This window comes from Cyclopterus lumpus, chromosome 17, assembly GCF_009769545.1.
Source record: "Cyclopterus lumpus isolate fCycLum1 chromosome 17, fCycLum1.pri, whole genome shotgun sequence".
NCBI classification, from domain to species: Eukaryota; Metazoa; Chordata; class Actinopteri; order Perciformes; family Cyclopteridae; genus Cyclopterus; species Cyclopterus lumpus.
The window spans coordinates 13,814,802-13,834,788 of NC_046982.1; the positions used below are offsets into that span (position 1 = coordinate 13,814,802).

General features: G+C 40.6%; 3 protein-coding genes across 3 annotated transcripts; 1 reads left to right on the forward strand and 2 right to left on the reverse strand.

Annotated features, from left to right (window-relative positions):
- Positions 1–3,929: 3,929 nt before the first annotated feature.
- On the reverse strand, positions 3,930–6,035 carry LOC117746827 (gamma-crystallin N-A-like). The gene is made up of 4 exons (XM_034556138.1): positions 5,991–6,035; positions 5,566–5,814; positions 4,990–5,135; positions 3,930–4,065 (listed from the first exon to the last, which is right to left on the reverse strand). The coding sequence occupies exons 1-4, from the start codon at positions 6,009–6,011 to the stop codon at positions 3,930–3,932; spliced, it is 552 nt and encodes a 183-aa protein (XP_034412029.1). The 5' UTR covers positions 6,012–6,035.
- Positions 6,036–7,608: 1,573 nt separating this feature from the next.
- On the forward strand, positions 7,609–9,116 carry ly97.3 (lymphocyte antigen 97, tandem duplicate 3). Its single transcript, XM_034556194.1, has 4 exons — positions 7,609–7,715; positions 7,964–8,033; positions 8,421–8,543; positions 8,903–9,116. The coding sequence occupies exons 2-4, from the start codon at positions 7,985–7,987 to the stop codon at positions 9,007–9,009; spliced, it is 279 nt and encodes a 92-aa protein (XP_034412085.1). The 5' UTR covers positions 7,609–7,715; positions 7,964–7,984; the 3' UTR covers positions 9,010–9,116.
- Positions 9,117–9,876: 760 nt separating this feature from the next.
- Positions 9,877–15,355, reverse strand: rheb (Ras homolog, mTORC1 binding). The gene is made up of 8 exons (XM_034556509.1): positions 15,042–15,355; positions 14,106–14,177; positions 12,634–12,701; positions 12,006–12,088; positions 11,846–11,902; positions 11,717–11,764; positions 11,339–11,420; positions 9,877–10,694 (listed from the first exon to the last, which is right to left on the reverse strand). Exons 1-8 carry the CDS (start codon positions 15,091–15,093, stop codon positions 10,602–10,604), a joined length of 555 nt encoding a protein of 184 aa, XP_034412400.1. The 5' UTR covers positions 15,094–15,355; the 3' UTR covers positions 9,877–10,601.
- Positions 15,356–19,987: the final 4,632 nt, after the last annotated feature.

Genomic DNA, 19,987 nt, shown 5'->3' on the forward strand with positions numbered 1-19,987 from the left:
CGGAGAAAGGCAAATCAAGGCCATGACTCTCAAGTGTTTTGATGTCATCAATCAGAGGCTGCAGAATAGGATCAAAGCCATATTTTTTCACATCTTCAGTATGAAACAGTGCAACCAAATGAATGTTTATCAAAGCAGAGTTCAACTTTGGCGGAAGATTTCTGAGGACAAAATAGAGAGCACCTATTTTGTGAACGCCACGTTTTGAACCAAGTGGGTTAGCAGTTTCAAAGTCATCATAGTACAGCTGAATTTGTAAAGAATTTGAGTGTTTAGAGAACAATGCATGTGTCTTAAAGTAACTTCCATTGCAGAAGTCTTCATATCTGTCAGTTATTGACACACAAGGATCCCCAAGCAGTTTGCAAATATCAGAATTGCGGCACATAAATTTGATTGTTTCCAAAATTGGAATGTATACAAAGGTGTCTTTCACTGGGACTTGGTCATAAGTACCGGTTATTTTGTTTCGCCTGGTATCAAATCGAACTCCCAACATTACTTCTACTGGCTCCACAACCCCCCATTTGTCATTGAAATATTTCATTCTTTTAGTTTCAGTATTAAAGTTAACAAATGGGTTTTCAAAATTCTTAAGACCTTCTTCTAATGTAGATCTTACAAGCTCATCTTTAGGCACAGCAGACAGTATATCATGCTTGATTTGGGAGTGCAGTCCAGTAGCAAGTTCTTCCAAATCGCCAACAATTGTTGAAACCAAACTATTTGCCATACCACTTCCTTGGAGTTTAGCAATAATTGACGCGCAAATATTGTTTGTATTTTCTCTGTAAAGGCCTGATGCGTTGTCCTCGGAACACACAGCCTCTGAGCTCTGTGTGGCACTTGTTACAACAGCTTCTGTAGTATTTTGCTGACTGAGAAAATCTGCTTGAAATGGCTCTGAGTTAGCTGCATCACCACTTTGACTAAAATCCCTCTCATGAACTCGAATTAAATGTTTTTTTAAGCCACAAAATGTTGAAAACTGACGCCTACAACGACCTTGTGCACATACCAACTTAAACCTGGTGCTAGGATAGAAACTGTGATCAATTCTTAAATGGGTTATCAAGTCCTGGCAGGCCGCATGGACAGCTTGACAAATGAAACACTTTAACATCTTTTTAAACCTAGTTTAAGACTTTTGCTCTTAACTCACGGACTCTTGGAGACTCATCTGTTGTTGCAATATCGATGTTGTAGACAGTTGTCTGCACGAAGGTGAAGAGTGGGACAAGGGTTTCATCATAGGACAGGTTGAACACATAGTGGGATTTAAACAGTTCATCAAAAGCACCCAACGAGCTGGTGGCTTTGCACGGGATGAGCTGTTTGTCCACTACGATGTAGAAGGCATCAATTTGGTTTTGGGTTCGGCCAACAGCAAGGATGTATGGTTGTTCAGCCACTCTGCCCTGCAGGTGTTCAACGATGCTGCAGCATGACTAAAAAAAACAGAACAAACACCTTAGAGTGGCAGTTCAAATTATCAGCCACACATTGGTACTTGCTGTTCCTTGACAGTTTAATATATCCACCAGTTTGACCAGTCATCTAGCCCCTTGTCTCACAAACGTAAACTTTAGCTGTTCAACTTTCTCGAGGCAAGGAGTTATTAAACATATCTCAAGTGAAACAAGTGGTCAGTTACAGGCTATAAAGGTATATATAGTCTCATGTTGTAAATTAAACTACACAGGTCTATAATTACCGTTTTGGGTATCAATGAGTCACAAGCTGCTGCTGTCCTCTACTGTCAGTGTAACTAGCTGTTTAGCACACGCTCGCGCACATAGACATTGGACGCTGTGTTTAACACGTTAAAGACGGTGAAGGAACGAACGCTAGGAGGTGAAGGAACAAGTGCGGAAGCGCTCGAGACAAAGATGCCGCGAAAGCAGTAACCCTCGTGACCGTAGTGCCGTGAAACTATTAAGTCCGCGAGTGGTCGAGACCGCAGTACCGAGGCACAAACTAGCAGCGCTCCAGACCGCAGTGCCAAGAAGCCAGTAACGTTAAATAATATTGTGCTCGAGAGGGCAGTCCCGCAACATGAGCAGTGCTCGAGACGGCAGTGACACAAACCCATTAACCGCCGAGACTGCTGTGGCACGAGCCTTTCTGTCGTGTCACGTTGGATGGTTGCAAAATATTGTCACATACATTTTCTAAAAATGCAAAAAGGCCAATTATTGTTTTGGCCTGTTGTGAAATATGCTGGACCAGTTACTTATTTATCATCTCAGAACGTTTTGATGTTAGATAAAGTTAGCTAACATTTAAATATTAGCATTATATGAGCTAACCATATTAGTTACAACTTTAATTAGCTAACCTAACTAGTTGACAATTATTAACTTTCGCATAGCAAACCATTTAACGTTGGGCATCCAAATAACATTGAAACACACCTAGCGAACAATATATTTGACAATCCTATCAGAGAAAATGCCCCTTAAATAAATAGTTAACTACTTGCTAGCTAGATAGCTATTAGCCACCAGGCTCAATGACAAATAAAACACATTGCACCACACTTGACATCAACACATAATTGTATATAAGGCTAAAGATAAACAGCATGCATAAGTAAATAACGTTATATTTCGTTCTTACCTCCTGAATTGAAATAATCTTCCGGACACCGACTTCTCTCGACTGGCACCGTCAGTTGAAGAAAGACCGCGAAAATGTGTAGATAACTCAGTCAGGAGTGCATTGCATTGCATTGCATTGCGTTAACTCGCCGAAATAACTCAGCCCCCAAAGCGATTTCAACACTGCAAGTGCTTAATGAACACGGAAAACAACACTGATCAACTCCAAATATTTTTCACTGGAAATTTAACACTAAGTAACACTACCAATTTTGCTCAGTGCACTGAGTGTAACTCAAGACCAAGCATTTCCTGATTAAGCTATCCTATATTGACCCTGTAACTTGATAGAGGCCATGAGTGAAACATTGTAAAGATAGGTGTTCTGTTGTCATGACAGTTGGAAGAGAAAGCACATGAGTGGTCATTAAAGGTCCACTGGACACAACCATAGTGTGACTCCTAAAAGAATGAGAGCACGGGGGAAATGATGCAGTGGGGCATAAAAAACATGAACGCATGAGCTAATAATGTTGTAAAAGGCTGTGTTAATACAACGATTGTGTAACAATACATGTTGTGTGCGTGATATCGTAAAACATTCGTATTCAAGGAAGAATCCCAAAAACTTCCCATATTTTTCACGTGTTTGTGTCACTGCTGTTGAGAATCTCCATTGTGACTTTGAAAACCCTGAGGTGAATGTCACGACCACACAGTAAAATAGATAAATGACACTAGGTGGTAGCAGAGCTCCCGGGGCATGTGCGGATATGTTTCAACTTATATGTGAAATATCTCTCTTTCACTCTTGATGTTTACCCTGTGTTTGTTGGGAGGACACACAGTTTCTATTGTTTACGGCTGACTGTCACACTTTCGCTTGTATGATGCTTTCTTCTTTCTTTGTAGGTTTTATTTCCAGACTTTTTCAATAAAAGGGTAGGCACCCAGAGTATCTCATGTAACTTGGTAATGGATCCATTAGTATGAGGGAAAGGTGTTGTAGTCATGCCGTATAAGAAAGAGCAATAACCGGATTCATAGCCTGCAGACATTTCTACAAATGTTAAGAGTTCCACACCCAGTGAGCATAAAAGGAGCGAAAATGGAAATAAGATTGACAGTTTTGTTGGGTCACTACTTTATTTCAGCCTTTGAAGTATTTCGTAGAAAAATAAAACAACAAGCAATGTCAAACATGTGCTTTATCTTTTATTAATGTATAGCCCCACAGAGTCAGCGTGAGATGACTTGACAGTGTGGTGTGTTGTTCATCCGTGGATGACTTCATCTCTGCTGGCACGTTGCCTGTGACGGTGAGATGGTTTAGAAATAGTTTGCCACCCTGCGAATAGACTGGATGTTGGGGTTCTCCGCCTGCCACTCCATGTGGGTGCAGTAGTTTCCTCTCTGCACGATGTACATGCGGCCGCGGTAGTTAGGCTCCTCATAAAGCACCCAGCTGTTTGCAAAAATAAAGGAATAACATTAAAATAAACTTTGAATAGTGACATGTTATAATAATGCATGTAAGCCATGGGGATAGAAAGTGATGTGAGAAAAGCACTGTTTTCTTCAATGAAGATAACATTACATTAATCAGAAATACACTCTATACATTGTTAATGTGGTAAATGACTATTCTAGGTGGAAACGTCTGGTTTTTAATGAAATATCTACATAGGTGTATAGAGGCCCATTTCCAGCAACTATCACTGCAGTGTTCTAATGGTACATTGTGTTCTTAGAAGATTAATGGATGATTAGAAAACCCTTGAAAACCATTGTGAAATTATGTTAGCACAGCTGAAAACAGTTATGCTAGTGAGAGAAGCTATACACTATAAACTGCTGCAAATGGAGCATTCTTTGATGAAAGCAAAGTTTGAAGAATAAAATTAATATTTCAAATAAAAATCATTATTGCTAACCTTGTCAATGACTTGAGTATATGTTCTATTCATTTTGCAACTCATTTGATAAATAAAAGTCTGAGTTTTCATGGAAAACACGAAATTGTCTGGGTGACCCCAAACTTCTGAACGGTAGTGTATATATATGTTATATTTATATTACTATATCTGATAGAGTTCTATCTGCTTATATAGTGTCTAAAATCAATGTTCCATGTTCCACACACTGTCTTACTTGTGGTATGCACATGTTTATATATATATATATATATATATATATATATATATATATATATATCATTACATTATTCTCCTTTCCATTACATTATTCTCCTTTAAAAAGGTAGACCTCGGTTCAATCTATTTCACAGAAGTCTGTCATTGAATACATTAGAATATTCTAGCACATTTTGCTTATGTGCCCACAGCAAGTTAAACGTAACATGATGTCCTCCTGCTGCAGAGATACGTACCCTCCATCTCCATAAACCTTGAGTGAGTTGACGCAGCTCTTGGTGAGGCCTCGTGCTTGCAGGAACGGACAATCGTCGCACAGCTCCACACACTGGCCTGAGAAGTTGTCTCCTTCAAACAGCTCCATTCTGTAGTGCTCTCCATGCTGTGGAGGATAATGACAAAGCCTCTCGCTGAGTTACAGCAGACATGTTTGCCTTCAACTCGCTGCCGAGTTTCGAGGTCTTCTCTTAAAGGCGCTGTATTGAGTGCACCAACAGTTGTGCCTATTGACATCTAATTGTTAAATGTTCATGGAGGGCGAGCTGTCTTGCTCACAGTCTACAAAGTATGTCTCAAGTGCTCTTAGACATCAGAAAGTGATGTGTCAAGCTGTGAATATGCCTCTGCACTACTACGACTACGACTACTTTGTGCATCACTACTTTGGTTTATCTGAAAAACAGATGTGAACAAATGCCAGTCTGCCATGCTCCTTTTTTTCTTCTTCTTCTTTTTCTTTTTTTCACAACCAAATATGTGTCCGTCCCTGGGGTCTCTCTCTCTCTCTTTCTCTCTCACAAACACACTCTTACCATCCTGATTGGCTTGCAGGAGCCCATGTGATCGTTATGGGCATTCCAGCGCTGGAATTCGGGGTACTCTCCGTGCTCCAGAATGTACTGTTGGCCCTTGAAGTCCGGGTGGTCAAAGCAGATGTAGGCCCCGCTCTCCACGCGGACAGAGTTGACCCTGTTCATGAAGCCACGGTCCTGGAAGTTGTCGCAGTCGCTGCGGATCTCCAGTTTCCTCCCGGTGAAACATTTTCCCTCATAGAACACGATCTGTAAAGATTGAAATACTTTTCTCCAAACAAATACTTATACAATCAATAGTCAGAAAGATGCCACTCAACACCGTTACAAGTTGGACCAGTCAGCTACAGTAATGCCTTTTGGTTGTATTAAGTTTGGGAAGGCTCCACCGTCGCTGCATCACACTCCCTTGTTGTGCTACTCACCTTTCCTGAGTACTGAGACATTTTCCACTGTTAGCTGTTCCAAACTAGTCACACAGTCTAAGAGTTGAAATATGTGGACACCCAGATATATATGGCCAATAGAGTGTGTCGCGGTATCACGAGGCAGAGACAACAAAAGCACAACAATGGGGGGTTTAGACATTTTGCCACATGGACACTTTCCCTTAGTGCTGATATTGGAGTTTGGCTTGAGGGGGGCAAAACAAAAGAGGGAGAGAAAGAGATTTTGCTACGATTGGGTTTTGGGAGTGATGTTCCACTGAGTCGGAGTGGCTGAATAATATCAGAATCAGAATCAGCTTTATTGAATTTGACTCCAGTTACACGTACGCTCTCAAAGTACATACATATTTAAATTACAAATGACAGGATAAATGTAAAAAGACAACAGGGTAGCAACATGTATGACCAATATATAAAAAATAACAACAATGACAATAAATTGGGGATGTTAGTGCAGAAAGGTGGAAAGAATATTTGAGTGGTGGTCAAGACAAGGGGAGGTAAGACAGGCAAACAGGTAAAAAGGACATGTATGACCCGGCACAAGAAATAATCTGTCAGCTGACAAGTTGGTCAAGTAACTGGGAAAATGTAGAAATCACGAGACGTGGTCCTTGTCTTAGTTTTGATGGCTGCGGGATGAGCAGAGCAGCACAGATGTCCTACTCCAAGAGCAGATTTTCCTCCAGATTTTCTTTACGGATCATTGTCTGTTGAAGTTTCTCTGATGCTGATCTGGACGAGATCCCTGGATCTACTTAGACCTTGACCCATGAACATTTCCTTTAGTTTTGCCAAATTTGCCACCAGTTTTAAGACTCGGCAGGTGGAGCAGGATAAAAACACTCTATAATATACTTCAGCGCCCCTATCTCTCTCACTCTATCTACAGGGACATAGAGTGGACACGAAACACACAATTTGAAAGTATTTCATGCACTTGAGTGGCTAAGAAAGATAAGAAATTTCAACAAGCGTTGGCATTCACAGTAAGCAGTCAATCAAAGCAAGAAGTATAATGTAAAATATATTGTCTTCTTGGGTGTGTAGATTTTAAAATCATGTTGTATTGGACTTCAGTCAAATCAAATCGAGGTAATTTCCTGCGCCAAATGAAGTAAGTTGGTCTCTTGGGGCAACATTTAGTTCATGTGTATGGCAGCGGAGAGAGAGAGGGTTCCAGTCGTTCAGTCTCTTTCATTAGTGTGTGCTAGTTCAAGTCCATTCTGGCTTTGTTTGGAGTCAATTCATGGGGCTGGAGCCGAGGTTAGTTAAAGAGCACTGAGCCAAAGGTATTACACCTCATATAGGTCATAGGTATAATCCACCTCGAGTAAACATTATGTTCCTTTCACTAATATCCTCTTGTCGTCTTAAGGTTTTAATCCAGCTAATATACATCTTTAACTGCGTCTGTGACAAAAACGCACACATTACTATCTGCAAAAGCCTCATAAATTATATACATTGTGGACAATGGGTGGACAGCTCTTGCATAATGCAGGAATCGAAGCATTGGGAAACGGTAACCCCTGACCGAGCACAGTGTACCCAGTGAGGTGCTGAGCATATTGACTTAACAGAGAAAAAACCACTGAGGAGGACGTTACCATGACGGCCCAAAGTATGAACGGGTATATAAAGAGGGAAGGGGGCTGAACACATCTCAGTCGTCAGCAGAAACAGAGACAAATCTACAAGGTATGAACACAGGAAACAATATTTAATAGACATTTTATTTGACATATATCAGATGTCAATATCACTGTGAATGCATGTGAAATATTTGTTTTAATCATTTAAACTGCATATGTTATATACAAATCATGACATAATCAACTCTAGTTAAGAGTCTCACAGTTAAACTTTGTTCAAAGGGAAATATCATGAAACTGGAAGTATTGTACACTCTGTCTGGTATAATCAAACATGTGCTGTGTGTCTTATAGGCTGCAGTATTGGACAGAGCGATGAAGTTGTTGGTCTTGGCCTTAACCGTCGCCTTGCTGTTTACAGCTGGTGAGTCATGGCACTGATTCTCCGCTGAATAAACACAAACTTTTCCTGCTGTGCAATAGGGACGTCTTCACTGTACAGGAACACGATACTCACCGACCTCTCCGGCAATCAAACACACGCTCTTTTATTTGCAGCAGATTCTTGTAATCTTATCTGAGGAATTAAAGTCATCTGTGTGAGCGCAGTATGATTTTATGTCGCTTCATGCACACTTCTAATATCTGAAAAGATTCAATCTGACTGACAAGTTGCAAAAGTTCCTGGAGAGATTCAGACAGGAAACACGTTAGTCCCACTGCGGGACTAATAAAGGATTATCTTATTTTATGATCAGGCCACAGAGGCAGAAACACAATGACTGCTTAAATGTTGTTGTTGTTTTTTCAGGTGAAGCCCTGAACTGCCACCGGTGTGTCTCCAGGAAGGCCGGAGGAACCTGTGAGCTCACTGTCGAGACCTGTAAACCAGAGAAGGATGCCTGTGCTGTTGCCAGCTTCCTCGCAGCACCATGTGAGTTTCTACACATACGCAAGCTATTCTATTATTAACAAACACTGATTACCACACTCAAGTATTAACATTATCTTTCCTGGAAATCATAAGTCAAGTAAAAGGAGAAGTTCCCTGAATAAAAATGTGTGCATGCATGGTGCCAAAACTAAGGCCGTGGGCACCAATGGTATTAAGTCAGAAAACAGCTTGAGACCTCTTGTGGCGAAACAGTAGCAGGCATCATAACATTCAGTAGAAAGTCAGCTTCATGTAAAAAACTAAAACTGTTGGGCAGATGTTTGTGAATCATGTCAAGATGTCAGATACTGTGCATTGGCTCTACTTTTTTTAATTCCTTTTCCTTTCTCCTCTCTTAGACGGCCAATACCAGAAATGCATGGCTCTGTTCGACTGTGAAATGCTGAAAATGAACTCTTACATTAATATCAAGTGTTGTACAGACGACATGTGCAACACCTTTTGAAATGACAATGAATTGGACTATCTCTGAGGGGCAAACACATGTTTGAATTCAAAACTATATTTGCTCTGTCAATCCTTTCCTTTGACAAATAAAAACAGTCTGACAAAGAGCGCGTGCCTGTTCTTATTCTTATCTCTTCCAAGTCAATAACAAAGTCTTCATACGGTTAGAGGATTCAGGTTAAGGCAAGAGTTTCATTTTCAGCAGGTTGTGTTATTGTAATGGTCTTTTCTCTCACAGGTGCTGAGACAGCTTCATCTAATTCAGAGCACAGGACTGACCCTTGACCTCATTCCTTAATTACTTTTAATATTCGTGTCCAAGACCTACCTCAAAGTTTGATCAGATTCAGATTTTAAAATCTAAAATCACCTTTTTTTCTAACCGAGCCCCGCCCACTTCAAACCAGTGAGAAGAGCAGAGACAGAAAACAGACATCTCTCATGTGAGATAACATCAGTTAACAACAGAACTTTTAAAATACTCGTCCGTCTTTAATGTACCATCGATAGGCCAATTACATGTGACCTCTCAGGTCATCACTTAGTGGTATGCCAATTGTTCAAAAGACAATATGGAAAAGCAGCATTTAGTTATTATTCAACAGAGGTAGAACAAGGTTTCAATAAATACAATATTTTAATGTTTCTCTATTGCTTCTGAATGTATTATCCATTCTGCACTATCCTCTGTGCATTCTATCCTTTTAAAGTTGTGCATCTAGTGTATTTATTAGTCTTTTTTTATCCCTTCTGTTAAGCAATTTGAATTATACATTAAAGGTAACAAAATAAACTTGCTCTGCCTCCCAGGTGACAAAAAAATCTTCCTCATCAGCCAGAAAAAATCCACACTTGACCCTGCTTTACATAACCACTTTTTGCTTTAATGATTACAATCAAAAACATTTGTACAACATTTTCAACATTAGAAAATGGATGCAGATTTTTTGGGGCTGACAGTAACCGCTATGAAAACAAACTGAGGGACAGAGAAGTGGGTACTGCGTGGAGATTAAGTAGAAAAAGAGCTGAATATATTGGAGGCACCACAAAGCTGGTGATGTATCAGAAGAAACGTCTGTGATTACTTATCCATTTTCAGAGCGTATGCATGGCAGACATGACATTTCGCTTATCTCTTGTTATTTAAACAGAGAAGGAGTCATTGCCTATATGGAAGCTTCATAATGAGAAGCTACGATGCATCATGCCATTTACTATCTCTGGCCTTAGTTACAGTGGTCGTTATAACCCAACACAGGAAAACCTTTTTTCTGATACACCCAAGTTCTGTGTTTCGCATCGGCGCCGAGCACAGAGATGGAGGAGGGGTGGATTGTGGTAAATAGAAGACAGGGGAACCGCCACTCATCCTTTTTTCTTTTATCAAACACACAAAAGAAAAATGAGGATGACAAAAGGGAATAGGACATACTGATAAATAACAGTGGAATCAGAGCCATAAATAGACAATGTTGGATATGTAGGACCCTGGAGGGGTGGAGTCAGCTGAGGTGGAGGAGAACTGGCAGCTAGCCTTCAAGTAACGGGATATCCCAGTGCAGTGTCCTGTGTGTTGAGTGGGCGGCTCTACATCATGGAGCAGGACGTTTTTCCTGGCTGCACGCCACCTTCTATCTTCTCTGCCTCCAGGATCATCCTCCGGAAAACTTCCACTGCGGTCTGAAAGGGACACACACACACACACACACACACACACACACTTGATAACTTGATTTGAAGCAGATGAACAGACTTCCTGATTATGAAAAAATGGAAAGAGAGGTCTTGTTGTTGACTTTCAGTCTCTCCCTGGATGAAAAGGAGGGAAATGCAACCTGCTGAATCTTGGAGGCTCTGGTGAATAAACCTTTGAACCTTTGTAAAATGTGCATGAATTCATATTTGTGGCCGCTTGGGGGCAGTGTATAGTGTTATTTACACTTCCAAAAGACACAGAGCAGCATTAGCATTCATTTGGAGTCTCTTTCAGCTTTGGTTCCTGTTTTCTTTTTTTTTTCTTTTTTTTTAAGAATCTTTTTTGCCAAAAATAGCATTGTTACTAAATAGCTGTGGCTGGAAACAATGCTGATTAATCACCCATTAATCCAAAACTATCAGCTGAAAGACACCGACACTCTTAGGCTGAGGGGAACTAGCCGGGTCATAGTTCTACATTCACATTACACAAAGTCGTTGGATCCATTTGCAACACCTGTGGTTACTTGTTTCCAGAGTTATTGTTGAAATGGTGGCAACCATCAAGCTGGCAGCAACACTCAGATATGGAAGCCTCGGTACGCCTGATGCTGAATATGATCTCTTACCTGGTTCTCTTTAGCTGAGGACTCCATGAAGGCAGCGTTCCAGGATTCGGCTAATGCTTTTCCTTCTTCACAACTGATTACCCTGAGGAAAAAAAAGAAAACACAGGATGAAACGCATAAATGTTTCAAAGTAAGGCGACAGAGTTCAATTCTGCTTCCACTGAGTAGGGTATATTTTTTGCGGGGCTACACAAACGCACACAGCCTGGTTGGTACAAATGGCAAATTGCTTTTGGATCACCTGTGAACCAAATATTATCTGCTCTGTATTTCTGTTTGTGTGTCAGATGTCAGGAATGTTGAGTTGTGTATGTCTGCCCTCAAGCTTTTGGTCTCTGGTGGACCGTATGTACAATGAAGGTGTGTGGTAGGCCATACCGCTCCATGTGTAGGTCGTTCTTGTTTCCGACAAGCATAATTGGAACTCTGCATTAAAGGGAAAAGGAAACGGCACATTGTCATGTATGTCACTTCTTGGCCAGCAAAACAAGCAGCAGCAATACTTACTGAACTTTTCCCACCATGTCCAATAGTTTTTCATGGATAACTTGTACAACTTCAAAGCTGGAAGAAAGGAGGGGAAAGTTTCTTCTTCAGCATTTCAACTCATTGGCCAGAACTTCATACCGATTTGTTTGCTTTTAAAAAAGGGGAAGTAAAAGTTGACCTTTTATTGGATGTAACGGAATAGACCAGAATGTAACCGTTGATATCTATGGAGTAGGTCTGTGGGAAGATAGAGTACTCATCCTATAGAGCAAGACGTTGGGAAGAAATTAGTATTTGGAAGATAATACATTTTAAGTAATTCTGACTAATTAGAGGGGAATGCCACCTAAATTAAGAAATTCCAATATGTTATTTCTATGGACTAGGAAAGGTCAAAGAACATTTGTGAGCTCTCAAAAGTCGTGGCTAGGTGTCACCCCACAATTTGCAAAACCTTTAAAAGATAGTTAAGGTCAGGCATTGACCTTGAAAAGTCAGGAGAGGTCGTTGGGCAGAGTTTTTGTAATTTATAATATCGAGACACGTCCCTCTCAAAACCAGAAGCCAGAGAAATAAGTCTCAAACAGTCATCCAGCATAAAGTCTAGAGATGCCCCATAAACAATGACTGGGAGACTGATTTTGTGGACCATGCTTACTAATATTTTTGGTCTGTCTTCGACAATAGAAATAACATGTATGAATTTAAAAAATGGGCGTAGTTGCCCTTTAATGAAGCAAAATGTACACTAGACTAGGGCATAACACAATCCTAACACATATTTAAATGGAAATCAATCAGCATACCTGTCCTGCCGTGTCTACCAGTTGAAGATGGTACTCTTGTCCATTTATCGTGATCATTTTAGTAAATGCTACGGTTAAAAGAAAAGACACATTAGATATGATAGAAATTAGAAATCCAACATTTTAATGGATGGAGAGCAACGCTTTCCTTTTAAAACAAGAGTAATACATTTGGAAAATACAACACCATCTCTACGATACAGTACTACACTGCATCTTCATTACTCTACGTTTTCAGTGTGCAGATCTCTTTACGGATCCATTTTGGTACCACTGAGTTCATCCAGCACAGGAATGTCGATATCTGCCTGGAGATGGGTCACATTATCTACAGGACTTGAGGGATTGCACTGCCTGCAGCATCTTGCTGACACTCCACTTTATGTTAACCACCCAGAGAATATTTATAGATACAGACCACACACTCGAGAAACGCAGGGCTATATGTGAGCGAACATGTCGGGAAAAAGAAAAACAGCCCTCAGGTAAAGTTTAGACTCAAATCTCTGGGGTGTCTGGGAATATGTGTGTTTAGGAGGTTGATGGATTACAGTGTGTTCTCTCATTTGGGCAAAATGTACCGTGGAAGCACATTCAAGCAAAGTTCACTCTCTAAGTCAGGGATTTCAAAGCTTGTTCCACTTAGGACCAGCAGACTTCCCAAAAGTGCCTCAAAAGGAAGTTTCTTTCTGTGTGGAAACTGGTGAAATCAGCTGGTGTCGTGTTTGGAACCATCACGCCCTGCTGGGTAACAACTCTCTGTTATCATTCTTTTTCTTTCAGTGACATCATGTTATAGATCCATCAGGATGCACAGTTGAGATGTCTATACTGATGATAACTAGCAACCCTTACATGAAAACAAAAAGACAGGATGACTGTCAGTTTGAACGGATAAAATGTCAAACGGAGGCGATATAATTACACAATATTGATTTGTTTAAGTTCGTTTGAGCTTTTCTGAGCATTTTTTGAGTTTGGGACTTTTGCTAATTACTGACATTTTATAAAACAAATAATTCATTGATAATGAAAATAACTCTTAGTTGCAGTAGTTTATGTTGCATTCAAAATCCATCCACGGCAACTTTGTATAATAGAGCGCTCTGACCAAACGCCTGAATACCAAACATGACTTTACACATGATTAACTGATGAATCACAGCAGGAAAAGTGTCTCACATGTTTGCACAAAAAAAAAAGAGATACACATTTAAGTGTCAAGAAATGTATCAGGGTTTTCAACAGTGTTTCATATGGGAGGTGGACACCTTTCCTTAAGACCACACCTATGTCATAAAAATAACTTGTATACTTCTATGAAATATAACATAACAGTCAAAAAGAGCAGACGGACTATTAAATGCAATACAATCTGGTGTATTCAAGTGTGGCTATTCTTCAGACTGTCGTCTACTAACTAAACTGAGCTCAGATTTCCTGTTTGTATATCAAGTAAAATTGCCACTTACTATTTTCTATTGTTGGGTCATAGGAGTCCACAAACTGTCCCTCCACAAACTGAATAGTCAAGGAGGACTTTCCTGCAAAACACAAAGGAATATTATAAACAGGGACCTTTTACATATTGGAATATCATTTGAAATGTGGAAATCAATAGTTAAAAGCTTCCAAATATTGGTGTGCAGTCCCTCACAGGGAGTGTTCATCAATAGAGGGCTGTGGCTCAGGGGTATATTCAGCTTTAAGATGACAAAGGGATTTATGACAACCACATTCTAAAAAAAATAAAATGCTCATCAGAATATCAGTGAAAGTTCAGAAGGCCTACCAAAGCCTACAAAAATAATCCGCACACACATGTTTTATCGGGTAGGTATGCAGCCATGAACACAATCCATGTCTTTGTGGGAATATTACTGAGGTTAGCGCCAGTGCTTGTATGGTGGCTGGGCCTAAAGTCCTTCTTCTATCTGCGTGTGCCATCTTGCCATCGTGCACATCCTTCCGCCGCATACACATTGCGCTCCTTTTGGTTTCAGATAATATAAAATGAACCGCACAGCAATGCGTCAAATCCTGGTGGTCCTCCACAAAGCATATGGCACTCATCCCAGGGTTAGGGTCACTGATGGGAACACTTCAATAAGGGTCCAAATATATAAATATATACATATATATGGTTGTTGGACACATAACGGGAGGCCTCATGTGATAAAAAACCCCAAGGCCGCGTCTCACCTGGTGGCGCTCATCGCCCGCTGTGAGACGTCCGCATGCATTCCTTCCTATGATTGACGTCTAATGGGCTTTGGGAGGCGTACACGGCTCCCATGATGGACTTAAATTCACACAAAAGGCCAATGAAATTTAGCCTCAGCGTCTTCCCCGAGGCCCCTACGGTGCCACCCCCCCCCCTGCATGTGCGTCGTATGGTCGGGACTCACCTACGGATCTGTACCCGAGGATGGCGATTTTTCGTGATTTGGGCTGCGGCATATCTCGTCCTGGTTATCGCATCTAGTCCTCGGGGTGTACCGCAACCTCCAACCGGAATGGCATCCACAATTCAAGGGGTGGAGAGATTCGACATACAGCCAGATGACAGCAGGAGGTCCTCTTCTTTGCTCTTCTTTGCTTTTTTTATGACGATCTTGACGTCCACGGCTTGGAAAAGGACGTTATTTCAGGTCATATTAAAAAAAGAAAGCGTAGAGTATCTGCAGGTCCACAATAACTGCGTCACTCCCCTTTGCAATGTGATGAATTAGTAATTACTGCTGCGTCCTAATTGGCTACAAGCGGGGTGAAGGCGGGCACTGATGCCTGTTGTAAAACTCTGATTGGATGAGATAGCTGTTCGTCAAGCAGTCCTGCCCGCTTTCTGGAATATGATTGGCTGCTCCGCGCATTGTCGCGTGCCGGGTGGTGAGGTGCAATGTCATTCACAGCTTTACGGCCAAGGAGCAGCGGGTACCGGCATTACTGCTCCAATTAAGACGTCATTATTTGTATATATTTGATTTTTTTAGACGGACACACTGTAGTAATTCTGTAATGACACTCAGCAAGACAAAATAATTCACTACAAATATAGAATTGAAAAACCCTGAAAGACCCTAAGATCAATATCAAGTCATTATTCAGTATCAAAGACACAGCATCACTTCCTATAGACAGGAAAGTACAACACTGTACAGTTTTGAGGTACTTGACGTGAGTATTTTCAGTTTCTGCTACTTCTACTCCACTACAGTTCAGATGCTCCACTACATGTATTTGATGATAGTGACCGAGCTCCCGTCTCTCTCGTCCTCCCCAGGAGGCATCAAGCTTGAACTAGTGAGGAGAAAAGAAAGGAACGCAATCACACTGCAGGGCTTCAGTTCAAAAGTGAGATGCTACTGTTTTTTTCTTATTTGTCCTTTTTTTTATTTGTGTCGTGAGCTTTAGACCGTGGAGGCTGAATCTATTGCTTACATTATTGTTGTGTCAGTAGAGCCACACAGTTGCCTTAGTGTGTGTGTAAAGTCAGTAAAGTGTATTCTGTACTGACAGGAAGACAAGGACATTTCTCCAACAGTCTTGCATGTTTATAATCGACTTAACAACCCTTTCTTTTCAGGTTCATTTCAGATCTTAGAAATGGAATTGTTTGTACTTTGTTGTCTAGTCCAGCCTTCCCAGACAACAGAGGGCACACAGCATCAGAAGGTAAAACTCAAAACTGGAATTGTCAAATTTCATAACATACTTCTTTTTAGTCATCACACTTCAATTCAACAAACAATCATTGGAATATGAGGCTGACAATAAAATAAAAAATGTCACATTTTCAGTGTATATTTTCCCCTCCATTGTCAGTCCTCTTGAGGTTGCTGCATGCAGCCGAGAGCAACACCGGTTCCCTGAATAAGAGATCCTAGAAAGTGTTGTCGGTACATTTTTTAAAATTGTGACATCTTTTTAACGTCTGTCTTATTGTCGTTTAAACTGTTCATTCAATTTCAATTCAAATCAATTCCATTTATTTAGTATAGCCCAAAATCACAAATCACAAATTTGCCTCAGAGAGCTTTACATGCTGTACACATATGACATCCTCTGTCCCGGGACCTCACATCGGATCAGGAAAAACTCTTTCACATGGAGAAAAGGGGAAGAAACCTTCAAGAGAGCAACAGAGGAGGATCCCTCTATCAGAATGGACAGAAGTGTGATAGATGTTATATGTACAGAATGAACAACATAACAGAGTTACAACACATTCAATGCATATGACAGAAATTATTCATATAATGAGAGTGGTAGGTATGACCAAAAATAACAGCAGCAGTGGATGTAATAGAATAGTAATTATAATAAAAACAGTAATTGTATCGGCAATAGTAATAGCAATGCAACTAATGATAATAATAATAATAATAATACCGATAATAGCAATAGGTGACAGGCAGGACCAGAGTCCAGAACCACGATCCATGGAAACCTGTGAGGCGAGAAAGCACAAAGACTCCGGGGAAGAAGCAAAGTCAGTAATGTGCATTAATGAGACATAATACTAATAATAATAATAATAATAATTATTATTATTATTATTGTTATTTGTATAGCACTTTGAAAGGTACTCAAGGCACTTTACATGGTAAAAACAGAATAGAAGCAATAAAAATGTAAACAACGTAAGAAACAAAACAAAAACATACTTAACTAGCATCACAGGTTTAAAGCAGATTTAAATAAATTAGTTTTAAGTGCAGTTTAAAGAGTGGCGAGAGACGGAGAATGTCTGAGGTGCTGGTGCGGGGTGTGGGTGTGTTGAATAACATTTTAATATTTTTCCTTCTTAAGGGATGTTAAGTAGACACTTATACATCTGTTTGCATGATTATCACCTATATCCTATCAATCTGAGGAGCAGTTTTCATTCCATAATTGAACATACACACACATACACACCCTCAAAACGTGTTGGAAATAAGTATTAACAAAATAATGTTATTATGAGAGAACTAAAGGTACAATAAGGACAATAAGATCTCATAGCACATTAACAACACACGAAAATAATATTTTGGGAATTCTACCAGAGGATTGGAATAAATAAGATGATGGAGTGCATACAAGCTCTTCACCGACTCTCACCAGTAGATGTCCCCATAACACAATTTATAACTCTCACAGGAACCACTTAAACTGCCACAAGACTGTGTGGACGTGCTCAAACTATTATATATTTCAACAGAAACATCACCTTATAATTATTGTTTATTTCCATCCGTCTCTTGTTTTTGGTTCAAACTGACTAACACTGTAACACTGTACCTCAACAACCTCACACATAAATCAGATGACACACGCCCCTGATTATCTGAGCTGATAGGGTATTGCGTTATGGTAAGTTAAAATACCCAGGCCTTAATATAACTGTGGCCTTAAAGCCAACCACAGGCATGCAACAATACCCTAGTCCTCAATTAGTGGGATAAGCCCATGGAATTCAAGGCAGGCGTGGCGAAGGTGGTGGGATGATGAGAGTCCTTTTTTCGCTTTTTAAAAACTAATGCTTCTTATGTGTGTCAATCCCTTCTTAGTAATGCACAAACGTCAATGATGCACTCGGTAAAACAGCATTTTCTTGCAGAAGTTCTATAATTCTTTCAGACAGCTTGAATGTCAATTTAGAGAGTTTTATAGCAAAACTCTTGAAGTCATTATTTACTCTCTTAAAAATAGCCCATAGACCCCAGGGCGTGTAGTTTTTCACGCCCTGTGACCAATGAAGTCCCCTGTTTCCCTGTCACGTCCCGGGCTATTACCACTTAATCACAGAAAGGTCTGACTCCCCGTCAGTAAGACCCAACTGTTTTGCCTCCACACACACTTCTCAGCACTGACGATAAATCACTGGTGTCAGCAATAGGAGATTTGTTCTGCATGACATTGAGTGTCAAAAAAAAGAAGAAGAAAAAAAAAAAAAAAAGGCTTAACTGAAATGGCTGAAGGGTGCCTTGGCCTGCAATTACTGGACACACACACATACACATAGATACACACTCATGCACTTTCTCTGCTTCTCCCTCTTACAATCTCTCTCCCTCTTTCTCACACACGCACAGAAATACACACACACACACACACACACACACACACACAAACACACACACACACTCACGCGCGCAGACATGGTCTCAGGAAATTATGATGACCAAGAATAGGTCACAATGGTAATACAACCATTTTCTAGCCAGGGATTACTGTGGGCTGACAAAGGCCAACAATAAATACCCCTGTGAGAACAACAGGTGTCTGACAAGATTGTTTTACATTAGTAAAAGGCTTACACAAGCCTCAGAGAAATAATATATTAAGCTCTTTTAGACATGTTGGCCTTTTGTAGCTTCATCTCTTGTGTTTGGAAAATTAATTTTTCCACCCAAACAATTATTTAACAGAATCTCGCGTGCATCGAGATGGAGATGTGATTAAGATGCTTGATTGTGAATGTCATGAGATCGATATTTTCGCAACGAACCATGTTGCAGGTTAAACAATTGACTTTAGATTTGCCTCTAATTTCTTATATGCGAGCTAGTAGACTTGCAGCTGGAGCTCGTGTTTCTGAACCCTGGGTGTGTGGCACCGGCGCCAGCCTCTTTCAACTCGCTGTGAAAGCACCCCTGGCTCTGTTAGTATGCCAGCCTGAGCGCCAGCGGAGCGAGTCAGCCACATCCTCCAGCTGGGTCTGTGCCACCAACGGGCACCTGGACCCACTCGCAAACCTCATGAAACCCAATGCACATTTAACCAAGAGGAGTGCATTTGTGTGGCATCTTAAACCAGAGAGGCTGGATGTCGGCATGGTACCTGGAGGGCACCAGTTGCACCTACATTTCCCTCATTTCTGAGACTTTTATCTACCTATTGGGTGAAACACAGCCTTTTTAACTGGCAGATTCACAGTTCAGGCTGTGCCTCAGCTGTTGGATCTAGTCCAGAGTCACACAGGCCTGAAAGACAGCCATCGTTATCCAACTCTCACAAGGTGTCATTGTAGGGATCAAATGATTACCATATCAGCACCACATGAAACATTAATGTCTTGCTGGCAGTGATGGCCTGGCAAGCATCCTAATTTATAGAACAGAGCATGTCAGATCCTATTGTTTCAAGTTTTGGTGGCATGAGTGGAAAAGTCATCAGTGATGAAACCCGTGATGAAACCGTGCTGTTGCTCGTGGTCCAAATAAAAACTTTGTAATATGGGTTCCTGCAACACACTGAACACACCCCTATAGCCCAGTGCAAATAGACAATACACTTGCATCATTCTCACTTCAACATATGGGCATTAATTCAGTGATAATAATAATTGTGTCAGTCCCAGACTCCA

Excerpts from the sequence above, each read along its gene's own strand:
- LOC117746827 (XM_034556138.1), bottom strand. The coding sequence starts at position 6,011 with ATGTCTCAGTACTCAGGAAAG. Across the intron at positions 5,815-5,990 it reads TGTCTCAGTACTCAGGAAAG|ATCGTGTTCTATGAGGGAAA; the intron begins GTGAGTAGCACA and ends CAATCTTTACAG. Across the intron at positions 5,136-5,565 it reads CCTGCAAGCCAATCAGGATG|CATGGAGAGCACTACAGAAT; the intron begins GTAAGAGTGTGT and ends TATCCTCCACAG.
- rheb (XM_034556509.1), bottom strand. The coding sequence starts at position 15,093 with ATGCCGCAGCCCAAATCACGAAAAATCGCCATCCTCGGGTACAGATCC. Across the intron at positions 11,421-11,716 it reads AACGACCTACACATGGAGCG|GGTAATCAGTTGTGAAGAAG; the intron begins GTATGGCCTACC and ends TTTTTTCCTCAG. Across the intron at positions 10,695-11,338 it reads CCTCAGCTAAAGAGAACCAG|ACCGCAGTGGAAGTTTTCCG; the intron begins GTAAGAGATCAT and ends TGTCCCTTTCAG.
- ly97.3 (XM_034556194.1), top strand. The coding sequence starts at position 7,985 with ATGAAGTTGTTGGTCTTGGCCTTAACCGTCGCCTTGCTGTTTACAGCT. Across the intron at positions 8,034-8,420 it reads CGCCTTGCTGTTTACAGCTG|GTGAAGCCCTGAACTGCCAC; the intron begins GTGAGTCATGGC and ends TTGTTTTTTCAG. Across the intron at positions 8,544-8,902 it reads CAGCTTCCTCGCAGCACCAT|ACGGCCAATACCAGAAATGC; the intron begins GTGAGTTTCTAC and ends CTCCTCTCTTAG.